Raw genomic sequence first — 26,592 nt, forward strand, 5'->3', positions numbered from 1 at the left:
AACAAACTGGATAGTTTATTGTTCAGTAGCTCCACTATTTATAATATTTACGCAATTCGCTAAAAGTACAGTGCAGTTTTAAGGGATTATGAACAGTATGCTTATATATTGTAATATCAACGATACATGTTAAAAGGTTGAAGCAGAACCCTTTGGCTTGCTTATGTCTCATATGACAGGAATGCAGAGAGAAGCCAAAGATCGGATCAGCCATGATCGTAATGTTGGAAAGAGCAGAGTTGAGGGATTGTATGATCCACACTACTTCGCAAGTTTTTGGTCAGATCTGACCTGCTTCTATCGTTATGATCTGGAACTCTCAGCCTGCAGAAGTTGTTGAAATGGATCGTCAAGGCTTCTAAAGTGGTATTGTGCAAGTCCCCAAGGAAAAATATTTTGTGGGACTTTTGTGAAAGAGTGAGGAAATGGGACTGTCAATATATTATACTGAAAAGTCACAGATGGGATGGGATGAATGGCCTCCTCATGTGCTATTAGGGTTCATTCAATTCAATTCAATTTTATTTGTATAGCACATTTAAAAACAACCCACGTTGACCAAAGTGCTGTACATCTGTTTAGGTACTAAGGAAAAAATGAAACATACAGTAGCACACAAACATAACAGCACATACAAAACAGTTCACAGCGACTCCTCAATGGGCCTCAAACGCTAGGGAGTAGAAATAGGTTTTGAGCCTGGACTTAAAGGAGTCGATGGAGGGGGCAGTTCTGATGGGGAGAGGGATGCTGTTCCACAGTCTAGGAGCTGCAACCGCAAAAGCGCGGTCACCCCTGAGCTTAAGCCTAGACCGCGGGATAGTGAGTAGCCCCAAGTTGGCCGACCTGAGGGACCTGGAGTTAGAGAGGTGGGTTAGAAGATTTTTGATGTTGGGGGGGAATGTCCATTTAGGGCTTTATATGTGAATAGGAGGAGCTTGAAGTTGATTCTGTACCGTACAGGGAGCCAGTGGAGAGAGGCCAGAATCGGCGTGATGTGGTCCCTTTTACGGGTACCCGTCAGGAGTCTCGCTGCGGTGTTTTGGACCAGTTGCAGGCGGGACAGGGAAGATTGGCTGATCCCAGTGTATAGGGAGTTGCAGTAGTCTAGGCGGGAGGAAATGAAAGCGTGAATGATTTTTTCAATGTCATCGAATTGGAGGAAAGGTTTGATTTTAGCTATGGTACGAAGTTGGAAGAAGCTGGCTTTTACCACAGCGTTGACTTGCTTGTCAAATTTTAATGCAGAGTCAAATATCACGCCGAGGTTTTTGACATGCGGTTTGACTAGGCAGGATAGGCTTCCAAGACTGCCTGTTATCGATTTGATGGAGTCGGGGGGGCCGAATAGGATGACCTCAGACTTGCTCTCGTTTAATTGGAGGAAGTTCTGTGCCATCCAACATTTTATGTCCTCAAGGCAGTGTAAGAGGCTGTTCAAATTTGACTGGTTGTTGGGTTTCAGGGGGAGGTAAAGCTGAGTGTCATCGGCATAGCAGTGGAAAGAAATGCCGTAGGTGATTGTAGGTGAATAACAAGAGCAATTCTCACAGCCACTGCACAGACTATAATTACTGTGCATTTTATGCAATGGGTTTTATTCAATTCTAAGCGAGGTTGACATTTATTATCCATCATTAACAACCCCTGATCTGACTAACATCAGTCAGATGTGCTCCAGCAGTAGAGATGCTGCCTTACAGCGCTTGCAGCACTGAGTTCGATCCAGACTGCGGGTGCAGTCTGTACAGTTTGTAAATTCTCCCCGTGTTTTCTCTGAGATCTTCGGCTCCCACCCACACTCCTAGAATGTTCAGGTTTTGTAGGTTAATTGGCTTGGTATAAGTGTAAATTGTCCATTGTGTGTGTGTGTGTGTGTGTGTGTGTGTGTGTGTGTGTGTGTGTGTGTGTGTGTGTGTGTGTGTGTGTGTGTGTGTGTGTGTGTGCGCGCGCGCGCGTGTGTGTAGGATAGTGTAAGTGTGCTGGGATCACTGGTCGGTGTGGACTGGGTGGGCCGAAGGGTTTGTTTCCGTGCGGTATCTCTAAACTAAACCATCTAGAGTAACAAAAAGATCTAAAATGTTTAAGCAGTGCAGATTTCCTTCTTGAAGTGAACAAGATGGATTTTTGTGACAATCGATAGTTTCAAAACCTACTGATTACTAGCTTTATATTCTAAATTTATTTAACTACAAGTTTAAATTCTTTGGCTGCAGTCGTGGGGTTGGAATGTGTTTTTGGATTAAATCTAGGGTTCTAGTGCAATTCAATTTAGTTTATTGTCATGTGCACCGAGGTACAGTGAAAAGCTTTTTGTTGCGTGCTAACCAGTCAGCCAAAAGACAATACATGATTACAATCAATTTACACTGTATAGATACATAAGGGAATAACGTTTAGTGCAAGGTAAAGCCAGCAATAGTCCGAGGGACATCAAAGGTTCTAGATTACTACATCAGTAACTTAACCAAAGTGTATATTTATGGCACTGGAGATTGGGTAACAGGTGAGAAAGGAGGCAGAGGGGTGACCAGATAGAACTATATCACAGAATGCTGGAGTAACTCAGTAGGTCAGGCAGCATCGCTGGAGAGAAGGAATGAGTGACGTTTCGGGTCGAGACCCTTCTCAGTCTGAAGAAGGGTCTCGACCCGTAACGTCACCCATTCCTTCTCTCCTGAGATGCTGCCTGACCTGCTGAGTTACTCCAGCATTTTGTGATACCTTCGATTTGTACCAGCATCTGCAGTTATTTTCCTACCCAGATAGAAATATAGATAATTGTGTGAGGCATAGATAGGGTAGACAATCAGAACCTTTTCCCCAGGATGGAACTGTCAAAGACTAGAAGGCATAGCTTCAAAGTAAGAGTGGCAAAGTTTAAAGGAGACAAGACGGGCAATTTTATTTTTAAACCGTGGGTGATTGCCTGGAAGTGCAGTAGTGGTGGAGGCAGATATGAAAGTGGCAAGAGGCTTTTAGGTCTACGATATTTTAGACAGGCACATGAATATGCAGAGGATGGAGGGATATGGATCATGCACAGGCAGGTGAAATTAGTATAGTTTGGCAACATGTTAGGCAGAGACATTATGGGCTGAAGGGCTTGGTACTTTGCTATACTTTTCTATGTTCTATAGAAAACAAGTTTTAGCTCTTTCTTGAACAAGCAACAGGCCCTTCTGAAATCAGCACAAAATGCCAGCTGAGAATAAGAAACGGCCTGGTCAACTTGCCCTACATTGTTGTAGAACCAGCGGGTAGACTCGTGTGAAAGCTCATACACTAGCTGGGCAAAGAACCCAGGGTCAGTTTCACCCTTAGGAATTCCTCCCACCCCACACCTCCCCCTTCACAGGCACCAAATAATGGCTCCTACCATGGCAAGGAAATGGAGGGGAAATAATTGAAGGAAAATAATTTCTAAATAAAAACAGGCTTTCTGACTAAAATGGCAAGACCTCATCACGGCTGAACAATCATTAAGGCGAGTCTACGTGACCAAACTTTGAGGCAAAATAGTGCAAATTATCTGGGTTTTTGAACAAATCATTCAGATTATCTGAAGAAGGGTCTCGACCCAAAACCTCACCCATTCCTTCTCTCCAGAGATGCTGCCTGACCCGCTGAGTTACTCCAGTTTTTTGCGATATATTCAGATTATCAATGTAACCTATGATCCAGAAAATGAAGGAGCAGTTTTGAATTAATATTCCTTGCACTTTTATTAAAAGTATTTTGCTCCTCTGAAATCCACAGAAATTTAGCAATGTTTAGCATCTTTTGGCTTTTTAATGTTTTTACAAGCAGTTTTCACTTTCCCATCAGTTTCACTTACAGAGCAAGTCTGAAGGTTCAGAGTGACCAGCTCAGGACAGTGAGCACCAATGTATTTCAAAGCTTCATCTTCAAGCTGTGTGCAGAAAACAAGCACAAGTTATTTCAAAACTCACAGATTAATACAAGGAAATTAGTGTTAATCATATATTACAGTGGTAGAAATACCAATTCAGTCATTACTGGATCCACCCTTCAATGCTGTACATTCAATGCATTGTTAAACACTAAACTAAATATGGCATCAGACCACTTTGAGATGCAGGGAACCGAAGTGGCTTGAATAGCCAGAGAAGTGGCACAATGGCACAGCTTTTGAGCTGTTGTCTCTTAGCGCCAGTTACATGGTTCAATCCTGACCTTCACTGCTGTGTCTATGGAGTTTGCACGTTCTTCCTAGGATCATGCAGGTTTCCCTTGGATGGCCCGGTTTCCTCCCACATCCCAAATGAGTACAGGGTTAAGTAATAGGTTAGTTGGCCACTGTAAACTGTCCGAGGTGCCCATCTGAGAGGTAGAATCTTGGTGGGATGGGAATGTGGGGAGACAAAGATGGGTTTTACTGTTGGATTAGTTTGATGGTCAGTATGGACCAAAGATAATAGAGCAGAGCAAGATAGACCACTCGACCCTAAAAACCGTAGTATGTCATGGCGCCATTTTAGTAGGCAGGAACTTGCAGAAACATTTAAAAAGAAAAATAACAAAAATCTGTGAATTGATAGATGAGACATATTCCGCATTTTTATGGTATCATCACACACACTTTCCCCCCAAAACACTGATTACACTACGAGAGGCATAGCGAACAATGGGTTTTGCTTACTAAAATGGCGGACGTCCCGCTCCTTTGCGTACTACACTTCAGTATAGGCGATTTCGACGGAGTGGTTCATCTTGCTCCTCTAGTATCTTTGGTATGGACTCAGCCGGCTGGAGGGCTCATCTCCATGCTGTATCACTCCACAATGACTTTTAGGCAAAATAGTTCAACCTGAATAAGGAGCACTGGTTCTTCTCCTACTGGTGTGGCCTGGCCCAAATATTCTGAACATTTTCTGCTACAAATCTTTATTCCTCATAATGAACTGCAATATTGTTGATTCAGATCAAAAGTAATTGGAATATCAAAATGGAACACTCAGATGCGTCATAGTATCTGCCTTTTTTGACAGTCACAGAGCCATACATCATGGAAACAGGCCCTTTGGGCCAACTCATTCATGCCAACCAGGTAAAATGGAGGATGATGCACCCCTTCTGCTATTTACGCTGGTCTACACAAAATGCTGCAGTAACTCAGCGGGTCAGGCAGCATCTCAGGAGAGAAGGAATGTGAGACTTTTCTGGTCGAGACCCTTCTTCAGACATCTTCAGTCTGAAGAAGGGTCTTAACCTGAAACGTGACAAATTCCTTCTCTCCCGAGATGCTGCCTGACTCGCTGAGTTAGTCCAGCATTTTGTGTCCACCTTTGATTTAAACCAGCATCTGCAGTTTATTTTTCTTACACCATTTACACTGGGGTAGGGTACTGACATGGATAGAAAATTGGTTGACAGACAGAAAGCAAAGAGTGGGGATAAATGGGTCCCTTTCGGAATGGCAGGCAGTGACCAGTGGGGTACCGCAAGGTTCGGTGCTGGGACCCCAGCTATTTACGATATACATTAATGACTTAGATGAAGGGATTAAAAGTACCATTAGCAAATTTGCAGATGATACTAAGCTGGGGGGTAGTGTGAATTGTGAGGAAGATGCAATAAGGCTGCAGGGTGACTTGGACAGGTTGTGTGAGTGGGCGGATACATGGCAGATGCAGTTTACTGTAGATAAGTGTGAGGTTATTCACTTTGGAAGTAAGAATAGAAAGGCAGATTATTATCTGAATGGTGTCAAGTTAGGAAGAGGGGATGTTCAACGAGATCTGGGTGTCCTAGTGCATCAGTCACTGAAAGGAAGCTTGCAGGCACAGCAGGCAGTGAAGAAAGCCGATGGAATGTTGGCCTTCGTAACAAGAGGAGTTGAGTATAGGAGCAAAGAGGTCCTTCTACAGTTGTACCGGGCCCTGGTGAGACCGCACCTGGAGTACTGTGTGCAGTTTTGGTCTCCAAATTTGAGGAAGGATATTCTTGCTATTGAGGGCGTGCAGCGTAGGTTCACTAGGTTGATTCCCGGAATGGCGGGACTGTCGTATGTTGAAAGGCTGGAGCAATTAGGCTTGTATACACTGGAATTTAGAAGGATGAGGGGGATCTTATTGAAACATATAACATAATTAGGGGATTGGACACATTAGAGGCAGGAAACATGTTCCCAATGTTGGGGGAGTCCAGAACAAGGGGCCACAGTTTAAGAATAAGGGCTGAATGGCCTACTCCTGCACCTATTGTCTATTGTCTATTGTCTTCTGTGCAGTCTTGATGCATGAACTCCAGACTCTCGGTGCCATCCAGAAAGCTGTGTCATTTGTTTGAGCAATCATGGCCAGGGGATTTGTAGAAATCAGTGGAACATTGCAATTCTCTCCCAAACACCCCTACTGCCACTCACCTCCATCGAGGAGGCTTTCGGAGTATACTTGAATGTTTTCCTCTGTCCACCTGGTAATCTCTCCCCATGATGAACTTCAGGGTAGAACTTCTCTATCGGGAGTCTCTCGTCAGGCTTGCAAACAACATGGCTTGCCCAAGACAGCTGAATTAGTTCAACTGGGGGTTCCATGCTGAGGGCATAGTTCTCTTTCTCGCAATGACTTTGGTTAGTTAACAAAAATAATTTGGAAAATGTTGCAGTGACAGCATTAGTGGCATCTTTCCAGTGATTTACAAGTGTCTGCTATTGGAGATCCAAGTCTTGGAAGCACACAGGAAGACAGAATCATTACTGCCCATCAATTATGATGCACTGGTTTTGACTTTGAAATTTGAAATTCAAACTTTGAAATTCAAGTTTCATCCTTTAACTTGAAACAGCCTTTTCCTCTTAGACAGTTAAAGGCCGCGCTGGTGCAAAGACTATATTGTGAAGTGGCTCCTAAGATGGAGAAGTCCGAGTTTCCCCTGAACTTTATAATAGGAGGATGGTGCTGTGCGGTAGGAGTTTGGCAGGGGACCTCTGTCTTACTGGTGTTGAGTGCAAGGCTCATCCTCCAATGCTAAATGCATGAGTCAATGATAAATTGAAGCTCCGCCCCCAAAGGCATAACCCTTGTCTGCAACAGTACCATCTACACAAAGGCAGCGTGGCGGCTAAGCTTGGTGTCTTTGGTTCTGGAGTGGAGGCAATGTGGTTTGAACAGTTTTCCATTAATCCTGTAATAGCTCCACCCAAGCAAGATTGTCGGTGGTGAGGTGCAACTGGGATGAAGCCATCTCAGCAGTGCATCAACACTAAACGGCAAGTGTAAACTAAAAACAAGTGTAAACTTGACACGATTCTAAGGAGGTTCTTAGCTCAAGGGAGTCATACTTCACTACACTTATGTCGAGGTGGCCTTGATACATATCTTTCAGCTGTAATTCAGCTCCAAGTTAAACTTTATACCAATACTGGCAAAGTGGAAACACATTCTTGCCATAGAGGGAGTTCAGAGAAGGTTCACCAAATTGATTCCTGGGATGGCAGGACTTTCATATGAAGAAAGACTGGATAGACTCGGCTTGTACTCGCTGGAATTTAGAAGATTGAGGGGGGATCTTATAGAAACTTACAAAATTCTTAAGAGGTTGGACAGGCTAGATGCAGGAAGATTGTTCCCGATGTTGGCGAAGTCCAGAACAAGGGGTCACAGTTTAAGGATAAGGGGGAAGTCTTTTAGGACCGAGATGAGAAAGTTTTTTTTCACACAGAGTGGTGAATCTGTGGAATTCTCTGCCACAGAAGGTAGTTGAGGCCAGTTCATTGGCTATATTTAAGAGGGAGTTAGATGTGGCCCTTGTGGCTAAAGGGATCAGGGGGTATGGAGAGAAGGCAGGTACTGGATACCGAGTTGGATGATCAGCCATGATCATATTGAATGGCAGTGCAGGCTCGAAGGGCCGAATGGCCTACTCCTGCACCTATTTTCTATGTTTCTATGAAATTCAACTTAACGTTAAATAAACGCCTGAGCAAATACTTTAAGCACAAGCACCTAATTGAGGAAGTAGACTTCAGTAAACGACAATAGTGGTCAATGCATGAATTCACATTTTGCATAAATGGCATTTTAAAATGAAACAGAAGCCATTAGTCAGCCTCGACTCCATTTGCCTCGGTAATCCTCCTAATATCACCACTGACAAACCGGCTCTAATGGACAGAGAGTGAGGATTGTGAAGGTAAAGATTATAAAATAGCGTAGCATAGAATGTGGTCTTTTCAGCGTTTAATTAGCCGTGTGAAAAGTTATCTGCAACAATACACACCACTTACGATTTTTGCTTTTTAAAACATTTGCAGTTATATAAAAATATACAACAGTTACTTGCAAAACTGGTTTTCTTCAATCATGTTGTTTTAAATCACAACAAGCACAATATCAACAGGAACGATGCGGATCCCAAAGGCAAATGAACAATTATCGATTAATGTTAGTCTGAATTATTTTTTGCAGCAGGGTTGGCTGCCAGTCATATAGCATGCTCTATGTACATGATAAATCACGTGCTGACCTGTGTGCATCCTTTCAGAAACAGAGCCTTCAGTCCACCGCAGCCCCTCACCAGTGCTTGAATTCCATCCTTTGTTACCTGATCACACCAGGATATATTCAGCTGTTCTAGAAGCGGACATCCCTCACTAGAAATAAACAATTTCACAATGGTGAAAAAAGTGTGCTTCCAACTTAAACCCATACAAGCAAAACATCCAGCAATCAACATTCACCAGCAGAGTTGGTTGCCTTTTGATGTGTAGAAAGGAACTGCAGATGCTGGTTTACACTGAAGATAGACACAGAATGCTGGATTAACTCAGCAGAACAGGCAGCATCTGCTCAGTCTAAAGAAGGGTCTCGACCCAAAACATCACCCATTCCTTCTCTCCAGAGATGCTACCTGTCCCGCTGAATTACTCCAGCATTTTGTGTCTATCTTCGGGTTCACTATTGAGTTGTAATACATACTCTAATCAGAGTTTCAACTGAGTGAGGCTCTTGCTCGAAGTGAAACATCACAATAAACCATAAGAAAACAGCAATAATGACATCGGTAAAAGCAAGGTTTACTTTGAAACTTTAACAACCACAATCAATGGACATGGGGCAAGTATTTGTAGCATGCAGCAAGGCCATGCCTTAAAGAGAGACCAATAGCTTCACAAGCCATGAGAGCCAAATTTAATCCAAACCCTTAGTATATCATCGTAACAAATTATAGACCAAATGCAGGTTATATTGATTCTTTTCCCCACCAATATAAACAAGGCACAATTTGACAAGAAATGACACCCTACCTTGTGAATAATGAGAGAACTTCTGTAATCTAGTTCAACTTGTTTACTTTAGTTTGTTTACGGCATGGAAACAGACCTATCCAACCACGCCAACCATCAATCACCCATTAACACTAGCCATATATTATCCCACCTTGTCATCAACTCCCTACATTCTCAGAGCAATTTTACAGAGGCCAATTAACCTGCAAGACCGCACGTCTTTGGGATGTTGGAGGAAGCTAGGGCACCCAGCAGAAACACACATAGACCCAGGAAGAACATGCAAACTCCGCCCAGATAGCACTCAAGATGATCAAAGTCAGGTATCTGGTGCTTTGAGGCAGCAGCTCAACCAGCTGTACCGTTGTAAACCCCCACCTATTCTTGTTACCCATGTTCAAACAACTTTATCAGATTCGACCTGGGGAATTGCACCCAATGAAATTAATTAAACATGCTATTGATCTTGCCTTGCTATTCTTCTGTACAGTTGCCTCTGCCCTATCACATAAAGGGTTTGTGGTTCCTCTACTAAGTCTAACCTAATGCAGGCACGGTGGCAATTTTCTAAAATAAGGGAATTCAGCGAGTCTGTGTTTCACCACTGCAGTCCAGCATCGAGGCACGCCTAGGTGATCATGAGTGGTACTCGGAGAGTTTGAGAATTCCCATATCTGGACCAGAGCTCCAAACTTTGCCAAATTCCAACCCAATGTAATGATAACTTAACCAAGGTAAAGCACTGGAGATCAGCAGGAAGCTATAAATCAAAGTCAGACAGAGCAAGTTTAATTTCCCCTGTGGCCCAGTCATGCAAGTACATAATGTTTGCTGGTTGCAATGCTCTAAAGTCAAATGGCACTTTACAGCTGTGCTGTCAAAAATCGCATGTTATTTCTTCGCAAAATAGAAATCTATTGCAATCTCTTTGCTAATATATTGTAAATGACTCCCAGATGACACAAACTATCAAAGGAAAGGAATAACACTCTCCAGGGACCACTGCAGTAACCAGGAATTGGAACTGAAATTATGGGAAGAATGAAAAATTTCAGTTTCAAAGAAATATTAAAATCAATGCACACGATGAAAGTGTCAGTGTAGTATTTAATCTAACCGTGGGGATCATTTAATATGGATACTTTCAAGGTTGTTTGCACAGTTCATGGAAGACTTTGCAGCCTCCCGCTGTGGGCATTCGTGATAGCACCAGCACTTATTGCCCATCCCTCATGTAAAGTGTTGCTTTTATTTTGCTGCTGTTTTTCAGAATGGCTTTCATGGCCTCTTCACACGGAAGTTAAGGGCAACCCAATAGATGATGAAAAAAAAATATGGGAAGCTTAGGTGCGGTAAATATCAGAATAGTTGCCCCAGGATGAAAACCTCAAATGCTAGAGAGCATAGCTTTAAAGTGAAAGTTTAGAGATTTACAATGCAGGTTGCTTTTTAAAAAAAAACCACAAGAGTGGCAAGTGTCAGGAACACACCGCCTGGGGAAGCGGTGGAAGCAGAAACATTTAAGAAGCATTTAGACAGACAGATATGGACAGAAAATGGAGGAATATTGACCATTGCAGGCAGGCGTGCAGTATAAATTGGCACCGAGATCAGCACGGACTAGTGGCACCAGTAGTCAACACTATTCTGTTCCTTGCCTACTTTATCGCTGATCGTCCCTTTATTTCTTGCCACCGCTCCCCCATTTCCCCATCTCTGAACTTGCTTTAAACCATTTTACATCTCTTTTCTCTGCTGATGCAGAGGACTTCCAATACTTTCCTTTTGTAGTTTAAGAATAACCAAGCCTATTTGTTTGGATTAAAAAGGGGAAATTTAGCCAAGTGCTTTGAATATTTTAAGAATATTCACTCCCAACACAAAATAAAGGGCATGAGGTTTTTAATGCTTTGTTTTGTTCCATGTTGGCGATTTTATGAGTTGTGGTAACACAATTTCTCTATTAAATTGCTACTCTTCAGAATAGTTTAGCCATTTCACCCTAATAGATACATTACGCAAATGCCATCAGATTAGTCAACTGATAATTATTCATTAAATCAGTGGAATGTCTAACATTACGTTGATTTACTGAATGGGAATGCTAAATGCAAGAACAGATGTGGGATTAAAGGCACAGATAACTTGCAAAAACCTTTGAGAATGTTTAAGAAATGTGGTAACAAGAAGATCAATCATTAAAACTCACCTCACAGCCTTCAAAGAAAAGTTTGTGATCGACGTGCATGACGCTAGATCCAAACTTCTTAGCTTCGAGCAAAATTTACTTAGACTAGTACAGGTTCTATAAAGCAAGAAAGGAAAAGATGATGAAGAATCCATTTTAAGTGCACAATGCCAACAAGACTGTCAAAGGGATCTCATTCTTCTCCTTTATGCCATTGTTGTTGGAGAACAAAAGACGAGCCTGCGTACTTTGTAACTTTGTCAGCGCCGTAGGTGATCCCTATTTGCATATCTTGGGTATGCAAGCAAAGAATTTCACTGTGCCTTGTCACATGTGACATACACTTCTTCCCACCCTGCTTCCTGTAAAGACTCTATCCCCTACTCCCAATTCCTCCGTCTATGCCGTATCTGTGCCCAGGTTTTCCATACTAGATCATCGGAGATGTCCTCATTTTTAGGAAACGGGGGCTCCCCTCTTCCACTATAGATGCGGCTCTCACTAGGGTCTCCTCGATATCCCGCAGCTCCGCTCTTGCTCCCCCTCCCCCCATTCGCAACAAGGACAGAGTCCCCCCTTGTCCTCACCTTCCACCCCATCAGCCGTCGCATACAACACATAATTCTCCAACACTTTCACCACCTCCAACAGGATCCCACTACTGGCCATATCTTCCCATCTCCACCACTGTCTGCTTTCCACAGAGACCGTTCCCTCCGTAACTCCCTGGTCAACTCGTCCCTCCCACCCAAACCACCCCCTCTCCAGGTACTTTCCCCAGCAACTACAGGAGATGGAACTCCTGTCCCTTTACCTCCCCCCTCGACTCCATTCAAGAACCCAAACAGTCTTTTCAGTTGAGGCAGAGGTTCACCTGCACCTCCTCCAACCTCATCTACTGTATCTGCTATTGCAGATGTCAACTTCTGTACATCGGCGAGACAATGCGCAGGCTCGGCGATCGTTTCGCCGAACAGCTCTGCTTAGTCCGCCTTAACCTACCTGATCTCCTGGTTGCTCAGCACTTTAATCCCCTCCCATTCCCAATCTGACCTTTCTGTCCTGGGCCTGCTCCATTGTCAGAGTGAGGCCCAGCACAAATTTGAGAAACTTCACCTCGTATTTCGCTTGGGTAGCTTACACCCCAGCGGTATGAACATTGACTTCTCCAACTTCAAATAGTCCTTGCTTTCCCTCTCCCTCTCCATCCCCTGCCCCTTCCCAGTTCTCCCACCAGACTATATTCTATCTCTGTCCCACCCACTCCCGACGACAGTCTGAAGAAGAGTCTCGACCTGAAACATCAACCCTTCCTTCTCTCCAGAGATGCTGCATGTCCCGCCCGCCGAGTTACTCTAGCATTTTGTGTTAACCTGTGACAATAAAGTATTCTATTCCATTTGTCGCATGGCCTGCTGAATATTTCAATCATTTTCTGTTTTTGTCCCTTCGTTCCAATTATAACAACAGCCTCTGTAAAAAGTCCTCACAGAGTTTGGCTTGAATGCAAGATGTAGTTTTACGGAAAACCTCACTTGTCAGTATAAATTAATTGCACTTAATGTGAAGTGCAAGTTCATGGGAAGGAAAATAAAGATCTTAGAATTTATTTTTACATTTTTGTTTTGCAGAGTGATGGCAATAGATAACCTCCGTTAGACAAGATATGGAACCAAACGCCATGGGGAATAAAATTAACATCAATGACCATAACAGCACATTTGAGCTGAGTAGAACCCGACCTCAAATTTCTGAAGAAGTGACAAAAAATTGATCCTGCATTTAGTAGGGTGAATATCATTATAATATGACTTGAAGTCCATGAAAACAAATTTCTTCAGAGATTAATTGAAAGCCACCTGGTTTGAAAATTACTCCAGATGTAGGCTGTTCTGCGTGTTGACGGACTGCCTGAACACTAGTCTCTCTCTTAATTTCTCGTTGGATATGATGGAAACAGTTGGCTGCTTTATTTTGTGTGGCTACACAGCTCAGATATCAGAGTCATACAGCACGGAAACATGCCCAACTCAGCCATGCCAGCAAAGATGCCCCACCTAAGCCAGTCCCATCTGCCCACTTTTGGCCGATAGCCCTCTAAACCATTCTTATTTGAATACCTGTCCAAGTTTCCTTCATATTATGTTATAGTCCCTCAACATCCACCACTGGCAGCTCGTTCCATACACCCACCACTCTGAGTGAAATAGTTGCATCTCAGTTTCATATTCAAGCTTGCCCCTCTCAATTTAAACTTATGCCCTTTGGCTTTTGATTGTGCATCCACCCTATTTCCCTCACAATTTTATACACCTCTAAGATAACCCCTCAGCCTGTGTTCCAAGGAATAGAGTCCTAGCCTGCACAACTTCTCTCTATAGATTGGGCCCTCGAGTCCGAGTAACATCCTTGTTAATTTTCTCTGCACTCTTTCCAACTTAGGAAATTGCTATTGCTAATCGGTCTGGGGAGAGCTATGCCAACAAAGGGGAAACGATGGTCACTTCCATCATATTCAACTGGTGATGAGAGAGAGACCATAGTCTATCAGCATATGGAGCAGTGCTGCTCATTATGCTGGCGAGAGCCTCGTACCTGAGCAATGAATGGCTACACTGGTCATCCCAGATCCCCCAACACTCATACCTCTTGCAGGCAACCCCAGTTCATTTCCTCGATGTGGAGTGCACCACTGCGGCAACAGCAATGAGATAACCATTGCGGGAACATCAGGGAAGGAGAGAAGATTTCTTCTGGTTCCCCCCAATCCCCCCACAGCAGCATGCAGCCATTGCAGATGTCTTTTTACAAGGGTTACATGTGAATAATTAGACTCCAGGTCCAAGAACGTCCTGTAGTACGGTAAGTTAAGGTGTGGGCGAAAATAATCACGTTTAAAAGTTTAAAAAATATATTTTAAAATATAATTCATGATTTTGCAGGCAGAGTTTTTGCCAAACAGTAGATTAATACACTATTAAATACTCACAGCCCATTGCCATTTTAATATGTTTTATGGCAGTTTGCAAATAGCCTAGGTTTCTAAAATTCCACTGATTCTTAAGATTACACTGCAGAAACTTGCAAAATAGTCAGAGGATGAACAGGAAAGCACCAACAGCAACTTCTGGGTTCCAAGTACTTCAGAAGTGTGTATCAATTCCCGTGTAATGATGGCAAGTTTAATACTTCTGCCCAAGTATTGTAACTATAAAATCTGAGCCACAAGGACAAGTTATTTGTGGAGGCAATGCTGAAAACTTATATTATATATTTTAACCTGGTTTGCAACCCACTGTGGTCATCAATTCATGAACCAGGAGCTTTATAATAATAAGTTGTCTCTCCATTTGTTTCTCTCAGCAGATGTTGGACCAGGAAAGCAAACACAAAACGCTGCCGTCTTTGAAAATTAACCGCACATTATGGCATTAGTGGAATAGCTTATTTATTGATACATCCATCACTTCCTTACTTTCTACTCTTTCCAACTTTCATTGCAGCCTAATTTTATGACCGTTACCATTTATTTACACGGGCTCACAGAAAGCAAACACTGCAAATTATTAGAAAATTACTTTCAAATTATTAAATTTTACTTACGCATCTGTGATTTTTGTGCATCCATTCAGATTTAACTGTTCGATATTCCTGCAATTCTGAGCAAAGGTCCTGGAACAATAGAGAGTGTCGATACAACTTACACTTTTACACTTTTGAATTGCAATGCAAAATTAGAAAGAGAAACTTTCTACCAAACCAATCATCCCAGGAATCCTTCTTAGAGAAACCAGGCCTAGACAATATTTCAGATAGTGTCTCAGCAGAGTCTTATCCAATTGGAGAACAATATCCCTAATCTTCTCTTCAAATTATTTTCCAATAAAGACCATCATACAAATTTCCTCTAATTGCAGGTTAACTTTCAGGTGATTTGGAAGGATCAGAACCAACACCCTTTCCATCATCTAACCTGCCTTACCTACCTATTACACCTCGATGACACTGTGCTGCATGCCGTATTCATAGCCGTCCCATAATTTACTTTCCCACGACCAGTATAAATGAGTCACCAGACTTCAATTACCCATTCTGCCGGTTATTCAATTACCAAGACTTAAGGCTAGTTCACGTTTGAGGTTCATTGAGGAGGCGCTGTGAACTGTTTTGTATGTGCTGTTATGTTTGTATGCTACTGTATGTTTCATTTTTTCCTTAGTACCTAATCAGATGTACAGCACTTTGGTCAACGTGGGTTGTTTTTAAATGTGCTATACAAATAAAATTGACTTGACTCGACTTACTGCATTACATCACTGTGATGTAAAACTGCAAGGTTGAGATAATTGAAATGTAAAACTAATAAATGTATCTCCTCGTGACTAAAACCAGCCATCATTGATTGGCAAGATATCACACGGACATTTGGTCTGGCAGACTGTTCTACAGAGCAGCATTAATGAAGCTGACAAGGTTCTTCATTAGGAAGCAACATTGCTTGCACAGTAAACAAGGTTAAGCTACAAAAATCTTTCATACAGATGAAAGGAGGCAAATATGCATGGCCAGAGTACAATTGTTTAATCAGTCAAGGGTTAAGAGCCATATATGATCAAGCGGAATGAGTATTGTGGACTGAAAGTGATAATTAGCCATGGCTAGCTGGCTTTTATTTCCCTAAATTTATCACGAATAGCCATTAATATAGCTATGTTCAAAGTCAACAGTCTTTGATCTCTTTTTGTTACCAAGATACAGCACAGAGCGCCACAGGAGATCCTTTTTCCCTGCGGCTACCAAACTGTACAATTCCTCCCCCTTCTGTCGTGGGGTAAACTGACTCTCCCCCTTCCCCCCCCCCCCCCACCCTTTTAAATCTAGTTTGTTGGATTTGTGTTTTTAAATTATGACTGATAATGCAAAGTGAAGAATCCCACTCCCTCATACAAAACTTCCCAACCACAGATGTCAAAGTTTAACGAACACAGGGCTGCATTAATCAAATGAAGAGACAGGTGATGATGGTATAATCCCTTTCGAACCTTTTTAAAACATTTGGATTACAAGTTAACATTGATATTTACATTATGAAGTTGCACATTGATAAGAGTTATGCTTCTCGACAAGTGCCATTTCTTTTGGAAGAATGGCCTTATTTGGAGAACCGATTCTTTGCTCATGCTCCCAGGAGTTCAGTGATTTCAGCAAGAGGGATGGATGAAGAAGAGTGGAAGTAGAATAGCAGAATATTTTCTTCCAAAATTCACATTAGTTAGAAGTGTTATCTTGCACATTTAGTGAAGCAAGCAGAAACAAGTCACAGTTTTGCTTGGTGGCCAAGAGTCTGAGTAGAATTGACCGCCCAGACATGAAACATGGCGATTTGGCACCACAGATCCAAAAGATTCATGGTCTGATCATTGCATCCCTAGAGAAGCAACATCCCCATGGAGCTCACTCTTCTTCCTGCAGAGGACATTAATGAACATTAATGAGAGACTCTAAGCCTCTCAGTCTGGTGTGAGTGCATGAGCATCTTTACACCGTCCCAAGGCCAATATAAGTAGATGCTATCTTCCAAGCAAGATTTTTTTTTTAAATTCTAGAAAAGGGTCACCAAATTAAGGCCACTGTGTTAATGACACAGGATCATGGTCTTTAACCCTCAAGTTCACAAAATCCAATCAACCTAGACTTCACATTACCCTCCACGAATAATTTACAGGCTGCAGTATCAAAAATCCTTTCCATCACCACAAACTTACTCCACTCTCCTCCTCCTTCACACACCCAGAGACAACACTCTACTCTGTGACAACCTAGCAAATTAGATTGTTAATAGAGGAACAAGCCCAGGCCTTAGTGTAATAAGCAAGAAGGAACTGCAGATGCTGGTTAAAACCAAAGATAGACACAAAAAGCTGGAGTAACTCAGCGGGACAGGCAGCATCTCTGGGGAGAAGGAATAGGGGACATTTGGGGTCGAGACCATTCGTCAGACTGGTTAGGGAAAAGGGAAACGAGAGATATAGACAGTGATGTGGAGAGATAAAGAACAATGAATGAACGATATGCAAAAAAGTAATGATGATAAAGGAAACAGGCCATTGTAAACTGTTTGTAGGGTGAAAATGAGAAGTTAGTGTGACTTGGGTGGGGAAGGGATAGAGAGGGAGTGCCAGGGCTACCTGAAGTGAGTGAAATCAATATTCATACCACTGGGCTGTAAGCTGCCCAAGCGAAATATGAGATGCTGCTCCTCCAATTTGCGTTTAGCCTCTGACAATGGAGGAGACTGAGGACAGAAAGGTCTGTGTAGGAATGGGAAGGAGAATTAAAGTGTCCAGCAACAGGGGCATCAGGTTAGTTCAGGCGGGCAGAGGAAAGGTGTTCTGCGAAACCATCGCCCAGTCTGCGTTTGGTCTAGCCGATGTACAATAGTTCACATATTGAACAACGGATATAGTAGACGAGGTTGGAGGAGGTGCAAGTGAACCTTTGCCTAACCAGAAAGGACTGTCAGGGTCCCTGGACAGAGTCGAGGTAGGAGGTATAGCGACAGGTGTTGCATCTTCTGCAGTTGCTGGGGAAGGTACTTGGGGAGGGGGTGGGAAGGGATGAGTTAACCAGGGAGTTACGGAGGGAACGATCTCTGCGGAAGGCGGAAGGGGTGGAGATGGGAAAATGTGGCTAGTGGTGGGATCCCGTTGAGGGAGGTGGCGGAAATTTCACAGGATTATGTGTTGCGTTGCCTTAACGTAATATCAGTCTATAGCAGCATTCATACAGTGCAATGAGATTGATGCATTCTTTGGTGTTTAGTTTAGTTTAGAGAGTGTGGAAACAGGCCCTTCAGCCCACTAAGTCAGCACTAACTAGCGATCACCAGTGCAGACTATTTCTATCCTACACACTAGGGTCAATTTACAGAAGCCAGTTAATCTACAAACCCGCATGTCTCTGGAATGTGGGAGGAAACCGGAGCAATAGACAATAGACAATAGGTGCAGGAGGCGGCCATTCGGCCCTTCGAGCCAGCACTGCCATTCAATGTGATCATGGCTGATCATTCTCAATCAGTACCCCGTTCCTGCCTCCTCTCCATTCCCCCTGACTCCGTTATCCTTAAGAGCTCTATCTAGGTCTCTCTTGAATGCATTCAGAGAATTGGCCTCCCCTGCCTTCTGAGGCAGAGAATTCCACAGATTTATAACTCTCTGACTGAAAAAGCTTTTCTCATCTCAGTTCTAAATGGCCTACCCCCTATTCTTAAACTGTGGCCCCTTGTTCTGGACTCCCCCAACATTGGGAACATGTTTCCTGCCTCTAACGTGTCCAACCCCTTAATAATCTTATACGGACACCCGGACAATACCCACGCGGCCACAAGGAGAACGGACAAACTCCATACAGACAGCACCCGTAGTCAGGGTCGAATCCAAGACTCTGGAGCTGCAAGGTCGGATCTCTATCCTGCGCCACCGTGCACATCTCAAAGGATAAGTTACAAAACCGCGGGGTGTTTTCCATTGAGTGTAGGCAGAAATTATTCAATCAAAACATACAAAATGTAAAGGATTTGATAGATTAAAAAAAGGAGATGCTGTTTCTTCCAGAAGATGTGTCAAGAAGAGGGAAGCAGAAAATTTAGAATTGTAATTCAGGAACTAAATTAGGAAGCACAAAACAGAATGGAAATCGTGATAATTCTGTCCCAAAACCCCAGATAAACCTTGATCTAAATGAATGAATAAGCTTACAGAGTTCAATGGCCTACTCTTATTAATAAAAGGCTGCGGCAGCAGGCACACGGCTCTCTCTGTCTCTTCTAATAATGTCACCATATTCACAACTCTAGACGTTATTTGTCTAGGAAGCCTCAAGGACCAGAACATGGATTTCAGTTGCAGGAAACTCAATGCTATGTTTACAAGGCATACCGCATGAGCAAGAATGCACCCCTTTACACCAACATACTTGCACCAAAAAACAGGAGTCCATCTTTTGTGCAAGGAAGGGGGGAGTGCCTTCAACAAAACTAAAACACCAGCCAGAACCAATCAGTATATCATCCTTAACCGTCTTAACATTGCAGGTTTTTTTGGCCATCATTTAAAATAATTCAGGAAGGATGGTCCTAGATCAACACATGTAATAGTTTTAAAGTACAAGTTTACCTTAAAGAGTTGTCTCCCACTCCAAGGCATCCTCTCAGACTAAGTTTTCGTAAAAAACCACCGCATCTTTTAGAAATATTCTCTACTACTCGGCCCTGTGTCCAAGAAAAGAAACAATTTCGAATTCAGGAATTTGACATGATATAGAAGACATTTTCACAATGAAGATTATAAATTCGATAGTTTTCCTAACCCGAATTAAAAATTAATATTCTTCCATTCAAAATCGATAGAAACTGTCAATATTTTAAATGAAAACCTCATTCCATAATAAGATGAAGATAAATGTACAAACTACGAAATTGAGAATTTGCTTTGCAGGTCAGAAAGTGAAAATGACAAGTTAACAATTTGGAGACAGATCCTTGATTTCCTGGATTCTGTGAAAAAATACTTCAGGATACGACGGTTGAAGACAAATATTGTTTTTAAGCTGTAAAATTAATGACTAGAAAAGGACCAACTCACAATAAAATCTCCTCACTTCTACACTTTGACTTTAAAAGTCTCTTGTCCAAGTTCCCACATGAACTTGGCATTGAAGACCTATCGGAATGTCGCGATTCTACATAACTAACAAATATACTTCTGCATTTTTACACCAAACCACGCAAGCTATCCAATTTATCCCAATGTGTTTGTGCGGCAGATGATGAGAGCGAGAATCTGCGTAATAAAAACAAAAAAATGTACAGTATGTTCTGGGACAATAAGATTAGCAGCAGAAATATTTTATAATGAAAACATTTGTTCAACAAAGGGTGTTCAGGTTACGAAAAGTTAAGTAACCAGTGGAATGACAGGTATGCTGTATGACTGCCAATTTGAGCATAATGGGCGGTTCAACTGTCAGCGCGACGGACATAGTGTAAATGCCAAGCAGTCTAGACATAGTTGAAAACAGAAAAATGTTGGCATTCCACAGAGGGCTCATCAGCATCCGGAGAGACAATTTCAGATTTCAAACTAAATTGGTCAGGACTGGAAAGAGTCAGCAAGACCCTTCATAGGGTTCAGTAAAAGATATGGAGGTGTGTGGAGGGAGACCAAATTGGTGACAATTTGCACCGCCTTTCCTCCTACTTTAAATAAAGGTTATAAGTTCTTCCATGTTTAGGGTTTTTTTTAATTTTCAGTTCTGAAGAATTTACAATATACAAATAGTTTTAACAAATGCAATTTAATAAACAGCATGTGTAGGAAAGAACTGTAGATGCTGGTTTAAATCGAAGGTAGACACAAAATGCTGGAGTAATTCAGTGGGACAGGTAGCATCTCTGGCGAGAAGGAATGGGTGGCGTTTCGGGTCGAGACCCTTCTTCAGACTGATGGTTCAGCTTCTTCCCTACACCCATCAGGCTATTAAACACTACCTCACATAAGCACTGAACTACAATAAACTATTATTATTACACTACTATTGTTTGTTTTTGAGTGTGAGTGTGCGTGTGCGTGCGCGTGTGCGTGCGCACACTGAACTTTTTTTTCTCTCTCGTTTATCATATTTTTTTGTGTACTTTGTTTATATATTCTGTTGTGCTGCAGCATGTAAGAATTTCATTGTTCTATCTGGGACATAATACAATAAAACACTCTTGACTCCCGTTCTAATCAAGAATTTGTCTCTCTGTCTTAAAAATATCCACTGACTTGGCCTCCACAGCCCACTGTGGCAATGAATTCCACAGATTAACTACCCTCTGACTAAAGAAGTTCCTCCCCATCTCACCTTTTTAAAAGAGCGCCCTTTAATTCTGAGGCTATAACCTCTGGTCCTGGACTCTCCCACCAGTGGATATACTCTTTTCACATTCACTCTATCTATACCTTTCATTATTCTGTAAGTTTCAATGAGGTCACCCCTCAACCTTCTAAATTCCAGCGAGTACAGGCCCAGTGCTGTCAAACGCTCATCATATGCTAACCCACTCTTTCCTGGAATCATTCTTGTAAACCTCCTCTGGATCCTCTCCAGAACCAGCACATCCTTTCTCAGATATAGGGCCCAAATTTGCTCACAGTAGGGTATGTTATCCTAGATATATCACAGAAGAATATTCCAACATAAACGATTAAGCAGAGAATGCATGACACATTCATTCTGGCCAATGCAGTTATTTCCTTGCTGGTTCTAGTTAAGTATGCTTTTCTTTAGTTGATATTACAAACTAAAGCTGTTAACCGGGTGGGGTTGGCAAAATGGAGAAGGTTGGGGAGAAAACATCTGTACTTTTTTTTAATGATAAGCATCACTTTGGAATAATACCCTTTTTGAGATTTAAGGTTTGTGTTTAGAAATCTGCTTACTTACTCTCGTTCTTTCTTCTTGTCACATCAGAATGAATTTGGGTTTAAGCAATTTCCTTAGAATTCTAAACAATGCATCAATTGACGTAAACAGGGCTCTCATTAGTAAGAGTTATTATGGTGCCCAGCTGAGATTCAATCACAAGTCTCCAATTGCATGCTTGAAAATTAGCTCAAAGGAATAGAACTTTAAATGCTACTATCAAGACAAAAGCATCAATTGGGCAACTGCAGTATAAGCTCACTCCTTACACCGATATTCAACCACTATCTGCCTGACTTAACAAATCCAAGTTCATTCCTACAAAGTAACTTTGTGCATCGAAAGTCCTACAACTATTGAACAGCATTTGTAGTAAAGTCATTATTGGAGAAAATGACTACAATATTCCATGAACAAGCTAAATATCCAGAGTGTGTAAGAAAGAACTACGAATGATTGGTATTTTTGTTGATAGAACTGGATGAACAAATAACTCTCTGCTGTTCTGTTAGTGGTATGTTATGGTATGAGCCATCGGAAAAGGGCAGCAGTGTCTCAGAGCATTATTTCAATTCAAGAAAATCCTCTTCAAAATGCCTGCAGCAATAAAACATTGTCTCAAGACTGGGGGTGGTCCTTGAAAAAACAGCCTCATGACTGTAAAAGGAGCATTATCAACCAAGTCAAAATAACAGAGTAAAGAAAGAAATTGGGTTTCTTACTAATGGGGAGTAATGCCTTTGTAAGTAGCAAAATGCTATTAAATTCTTATTTGATGGCTCAAATTGTGCAGGCTGTCCATTCAGACCTTCATGATGATCAAAGAACTACAGCTTCCTGTGTAGTTGTAATAAGTTTAAACAAAAGATCATTACAATTAGTTCTGCTTTGCAAAATTTAGTTTCCAGTCTCCAGGATGCCTTGTGCATTGTACCTCTATATCTCTTTGGAAGTCAAACAAGTCGATCCGTTGCCAGTTACTACCATCCAGTGCCAGGACATTCCAGTACTGAAAACACAAAAATTAATCAGTTAATCAGAGAAAATATAAATAAAATGTAATTAGGGAGGGATGTGAATAACCAAAGTTTGAATAATATTTCCCTTTTGAGATTATGTACATAATAAAAACAATTTCCTGAGAACGTAGTGCAATAGGTTTTATCTAAACAAGTTGTAACTAACGCTTCTACTAGGTTCAGTGGTCTGACAGAGTAACATGATCCCATAAAACTGTAGTCATAAATTATAATCACTTGGCAATTACAGGCACCAAACCCTTTTTAGTACATAATGTGGGAGTACTTTAATCCATTCAAATCAGAATATCTCGGAAAAATTACAATTATCAAGGAACACATACAAATCTGTTTTAAATGTTTGTCTGAATTCCTCTTTCCCTTTCTACTCTCCTCATATGCCTTTTGGTAAAGAGAATGTTGGTACATTGAGTAGCATCTCAAAAATCCAAAACATAAACGTAGCGTTAGAGCTACTGCCTTACAGCACCAGAGACCCGGGTTAAATCCTGTCTGTACGGAGTTTGTACGATCTATCCGTGACCTATGCGGGTTTTCTCCGAGATCTTCGGTTTCCTCCCACATTCCAAAGACATACAGGTTTGTAGGTTAATTGGCTTGGTGTAAATGTAGAAGAAATTGTCCCTTGTGTGTGTAGCGTAATATTAGTATACAAGGGTCACTGGTCAATGTGGACCCGGTGGGCCGAAAGGCCTGTTTCCACGCTGTATCTCTAACTAAACTAAATGCGAAGGCAATCCTAATCCTGATTCTTCTTTCTTTGCAGCAGGAGGAATTGCTTAAACTAAAACATGGGAAAGCTTTTCTTCAATTAAGGAATAGGGTGTTGGATTAACAGAAACATTTTTCACTGTTTTTTTCTTTATTCCATCAGTATCTTTGCTGTATATATGTCCATACTCTGGTCCCATTAAAATAGCATTGATTGACAATAAAACTTTACTCAAAATCACCTCCCCATTTCTTTTTATACAAGGCTGTAGTCCTATTGATTAGTGATTGCATTATCAATTGCAGCAATGCATTAACATTTCAGCCTGCATTAGATGATTAGCTACATATTGAGTTTTGCTACAGCCTGCGTCAGTTCTGTTCAAATTTCCTACCATCTGGTAGCTCCATAGAGCTAAAGTCGATGAATTATTAAGTAATAAATCAATCAAATCACATTTCATTTCCAGTGAAATATCCTTCCTAAGGGGCCAAGTTTCAAAGTTGCTTTAATTCATTGGCTGGATGCTTGGAGCCTAGTGCCTCACAAACTGTATTGCATCTGTTTTGTTACAAAGGTGTCATACTAAACTTGAAAAAGAACAACTAACTAGGTCTCTAAGGAAGCTCAAGACATTATGAGCACGCCCTTTGGGAACACAATTGCAGGAAACATCACAGCAATGTGACAGTTAGCAACAACAAAAATTACACATAGGTGGAGAAATGAATGTCCATACTTATTTGAAATGGCAAAATGCTGTGCTGTAATTAAACTGTTGTGCCTGCTTACTTGCTGAAATCTTTACAAAATCAGTTGAGACAACTCTTAATGCTGTTATTTGTCTGTCTCCTCACGATAAGAAAGGCAACAGCACTAACGTTGAACAAGGTAGACAACAGATATATGCCCACTGTCACTTTTCAAGCCAAAGTCAAAGCTTTTATGACTGTGTTGTGCATGCTTGTGTGAAATGCTACATTGAGCAACCTATCGTTCCAGGATATACGCCAGAACGCCTGCAGTGAGGGCCTAGAGCTGAGAAATGCAGCTTTCAATAAACAAAAATGCAAGAGTTTTTATTTCAATTTCAGATTTTTCTAATAATCACACACATTACTATTTATAAACATTGTCAATTGACAATTGATACTAATTGACTAATCCTCTTAACTTTAAAAAATACCGGATTTCTCTCACAAGTTAAATGATGCACAATCTTTCAATAAACCTTCAGAATGTTTCTCCAATGTAGAATTGACAATGAAGTCATTTGCCCAACTTAACCACTCAGAAGGGCTCTACAGTTTCAATCTCTCAGACAACAACTTAAATGTTTGGGAACAAATCCCCTAACAGAGATTCTAAATTGTTTCTTTATTTGTTTTATGATTGTAGTTGCCCATGAGATGCGGGAGAAAAAGACTTTAAAATAACACCCACAAGACTTCAAAATGTACAACTTAATCACCTTGGAGAAGAAAAGCTTTGTGTTCAGCGTTTGCTTTGTTGCCCAGGCCACTGAAGGCGGTTATTGGTTTCACAGCACTTCTCTGAACAACTTGTCCACTCCTCGAGTATTTTTTGGGTGTTGGTAACAAGTAGCATTCAAAGTACTCTGGGTGTTTGACCAGAACATTGCACAATCCCATCACCACTCCTCTTCCCTCTCCACCCATCCCCTTCCTCACACCTCGAATGGGCAGGTTATAAACTTTGTTGATGAATCATGTGCATTTTGTTGTCCATTGTTCAGCAGTGAGTGAACATATGTAGAGGACTCGTAGTTCAAAATCCCTCTTTACAATTTCATCCACAGCACTTTTGAAAATTTGCCACATCCATATTTGCCTTCAGTAATCCTCATCTGCATCCTTATGTATTTCATCCGACTCATCTGAACTGTGAGTTGCTTCCTCCAGATCAGATCCAGAAGTTTTTTTCTGGGCTGGCATCACTTTGTAAATTTGACCAGTTTGTAAAGCTATTGAATCAGCTCATAAAATGTAACTGCATGGCCAACCTTTAGGGATCCTTACGCAGCACTTTAAAATAACTTGCGTGGCAAGCACATGACTATTTGTACCCATCAGCTTTCTTTCACAACCCATCACATCTGTACACACATTTTTCGCCAGGTATCATCTGCTTTATCTTAGTCACCTAAACAAGGTCCACCTGAAATCTGCGTACATTACTGTTTGCCATATTACTTGCCCCATCAGCAGACATTGGCTGGGGAGGAGGGAGTAGTCTGGTGAATCTGAATGGGTTCATTCATAGTGACAAATGTGTAAAATTAATTTACAAAAAAAAAAGGGGGGAAAAGAAACATTAGAATTGACCACAATATAACCAGATACTGATTTAGAGATCCAGGGCATGGGAGATATGGGCAGAATGATCTTGCCTTTTCTTCCAGCGTATCCTATTTTTAGCTGGCTTTGTTCTTTTACATCCAGAACAAGAGATCAGCATAAATTCAAAATGACAAAAAAAAACGTTGCAACGAAACACTCTTTTAATTAATGCCCCATGCGATAAACTGGGTTAGATGCAAAAAAAATCCAAAGCTTCAGCAGATGCTTCACAATGTAATCAGTTCCTTCATGCGTACAAACCATCATTTGCTGATCCCCAAAGTGAAATTTCTCAAGTCGTTCAAGAACAAAAATCGACCACAACTTTCAAGTGGAGATTCACACTATTTTTACTCTGTTCACGTTTATTAATAGTCTATGAACATAGACATAGAACAATAGTTTATTAACGGAGTCAGAGTGCAAACTTTTGTATCGTTTATCCACATCTCCATTAGATTCTAACCAGCATCCCGACCACCCTTCCCTCACCCCAACAGTCTTTTCCAACCCCAACAAATACACGGATTACTTTGTTTTGAGGGTAAAGGGAAAGGAAATTGCATCATTAC

The 26,592-nt window shown here is 41.5% G+C and overlaps 1 protein-coding gene across 3 annotated transcripts in view; it reads right to left on the reverse strand.

The window, feature by feature from the left end:
- LOC144607836 (F-box/LRR-repeat protein 20) overlaps positions 1-26,592 on the reverse strand; it is a 109,356-nt gene that overhangs the window by 19,446 nt on the left and 63,318 nt on the right. For all 3 annotated transcript variants that reach the window (XR_013549143.1, XM_078424962.1, XM_078424961.1), the window contains exons 4-9: positions 22,843-22,917; positions 19,619-19,713; positions 15,045-15,113; positions 11,463-11,558; positions 8,491-8,617; positions 3,839-3,913 (exon numbers count right to left, since the gene is read on the reverse strand). Coding sequence is in view for 2 of the 3 variants with exons in the window: in XM_078424962.1 (XP_078281088.1) it covers positions 3,839-3,913; positions 8,491-8,617; positions 11,463-11,558; positions 15,045-15,113; positions 19,619-19,713; positions 22,843-22,917 (537 nt within the window). In the remaining variant the exon portion in view is untranslated. The remainder of the gene's footprint in view (positions 1-3,838; positions 3,914-8,490; positions 8,618-11,462; positions 11,559-15,044; positions 15,114-19,618; positions 19,714-22,842; positions 22,918-26,592) is intronic.

Source organism: Rhinoraja longicauda, chromosome 29 (assembly GCF_053455715.1).
Source record: "Rhinoraja longicauda isolate Sanriku21f chromosome 29, sRhiLon1.1, whole genome shotgun sequence".
Lineage (NCBI taxonomy): Eukaryota > Metazoa > Chordata > Chondrichthyes > Rajiformes > Arhynchobatidae > Rhinoraja > Rhinoraja longicauda.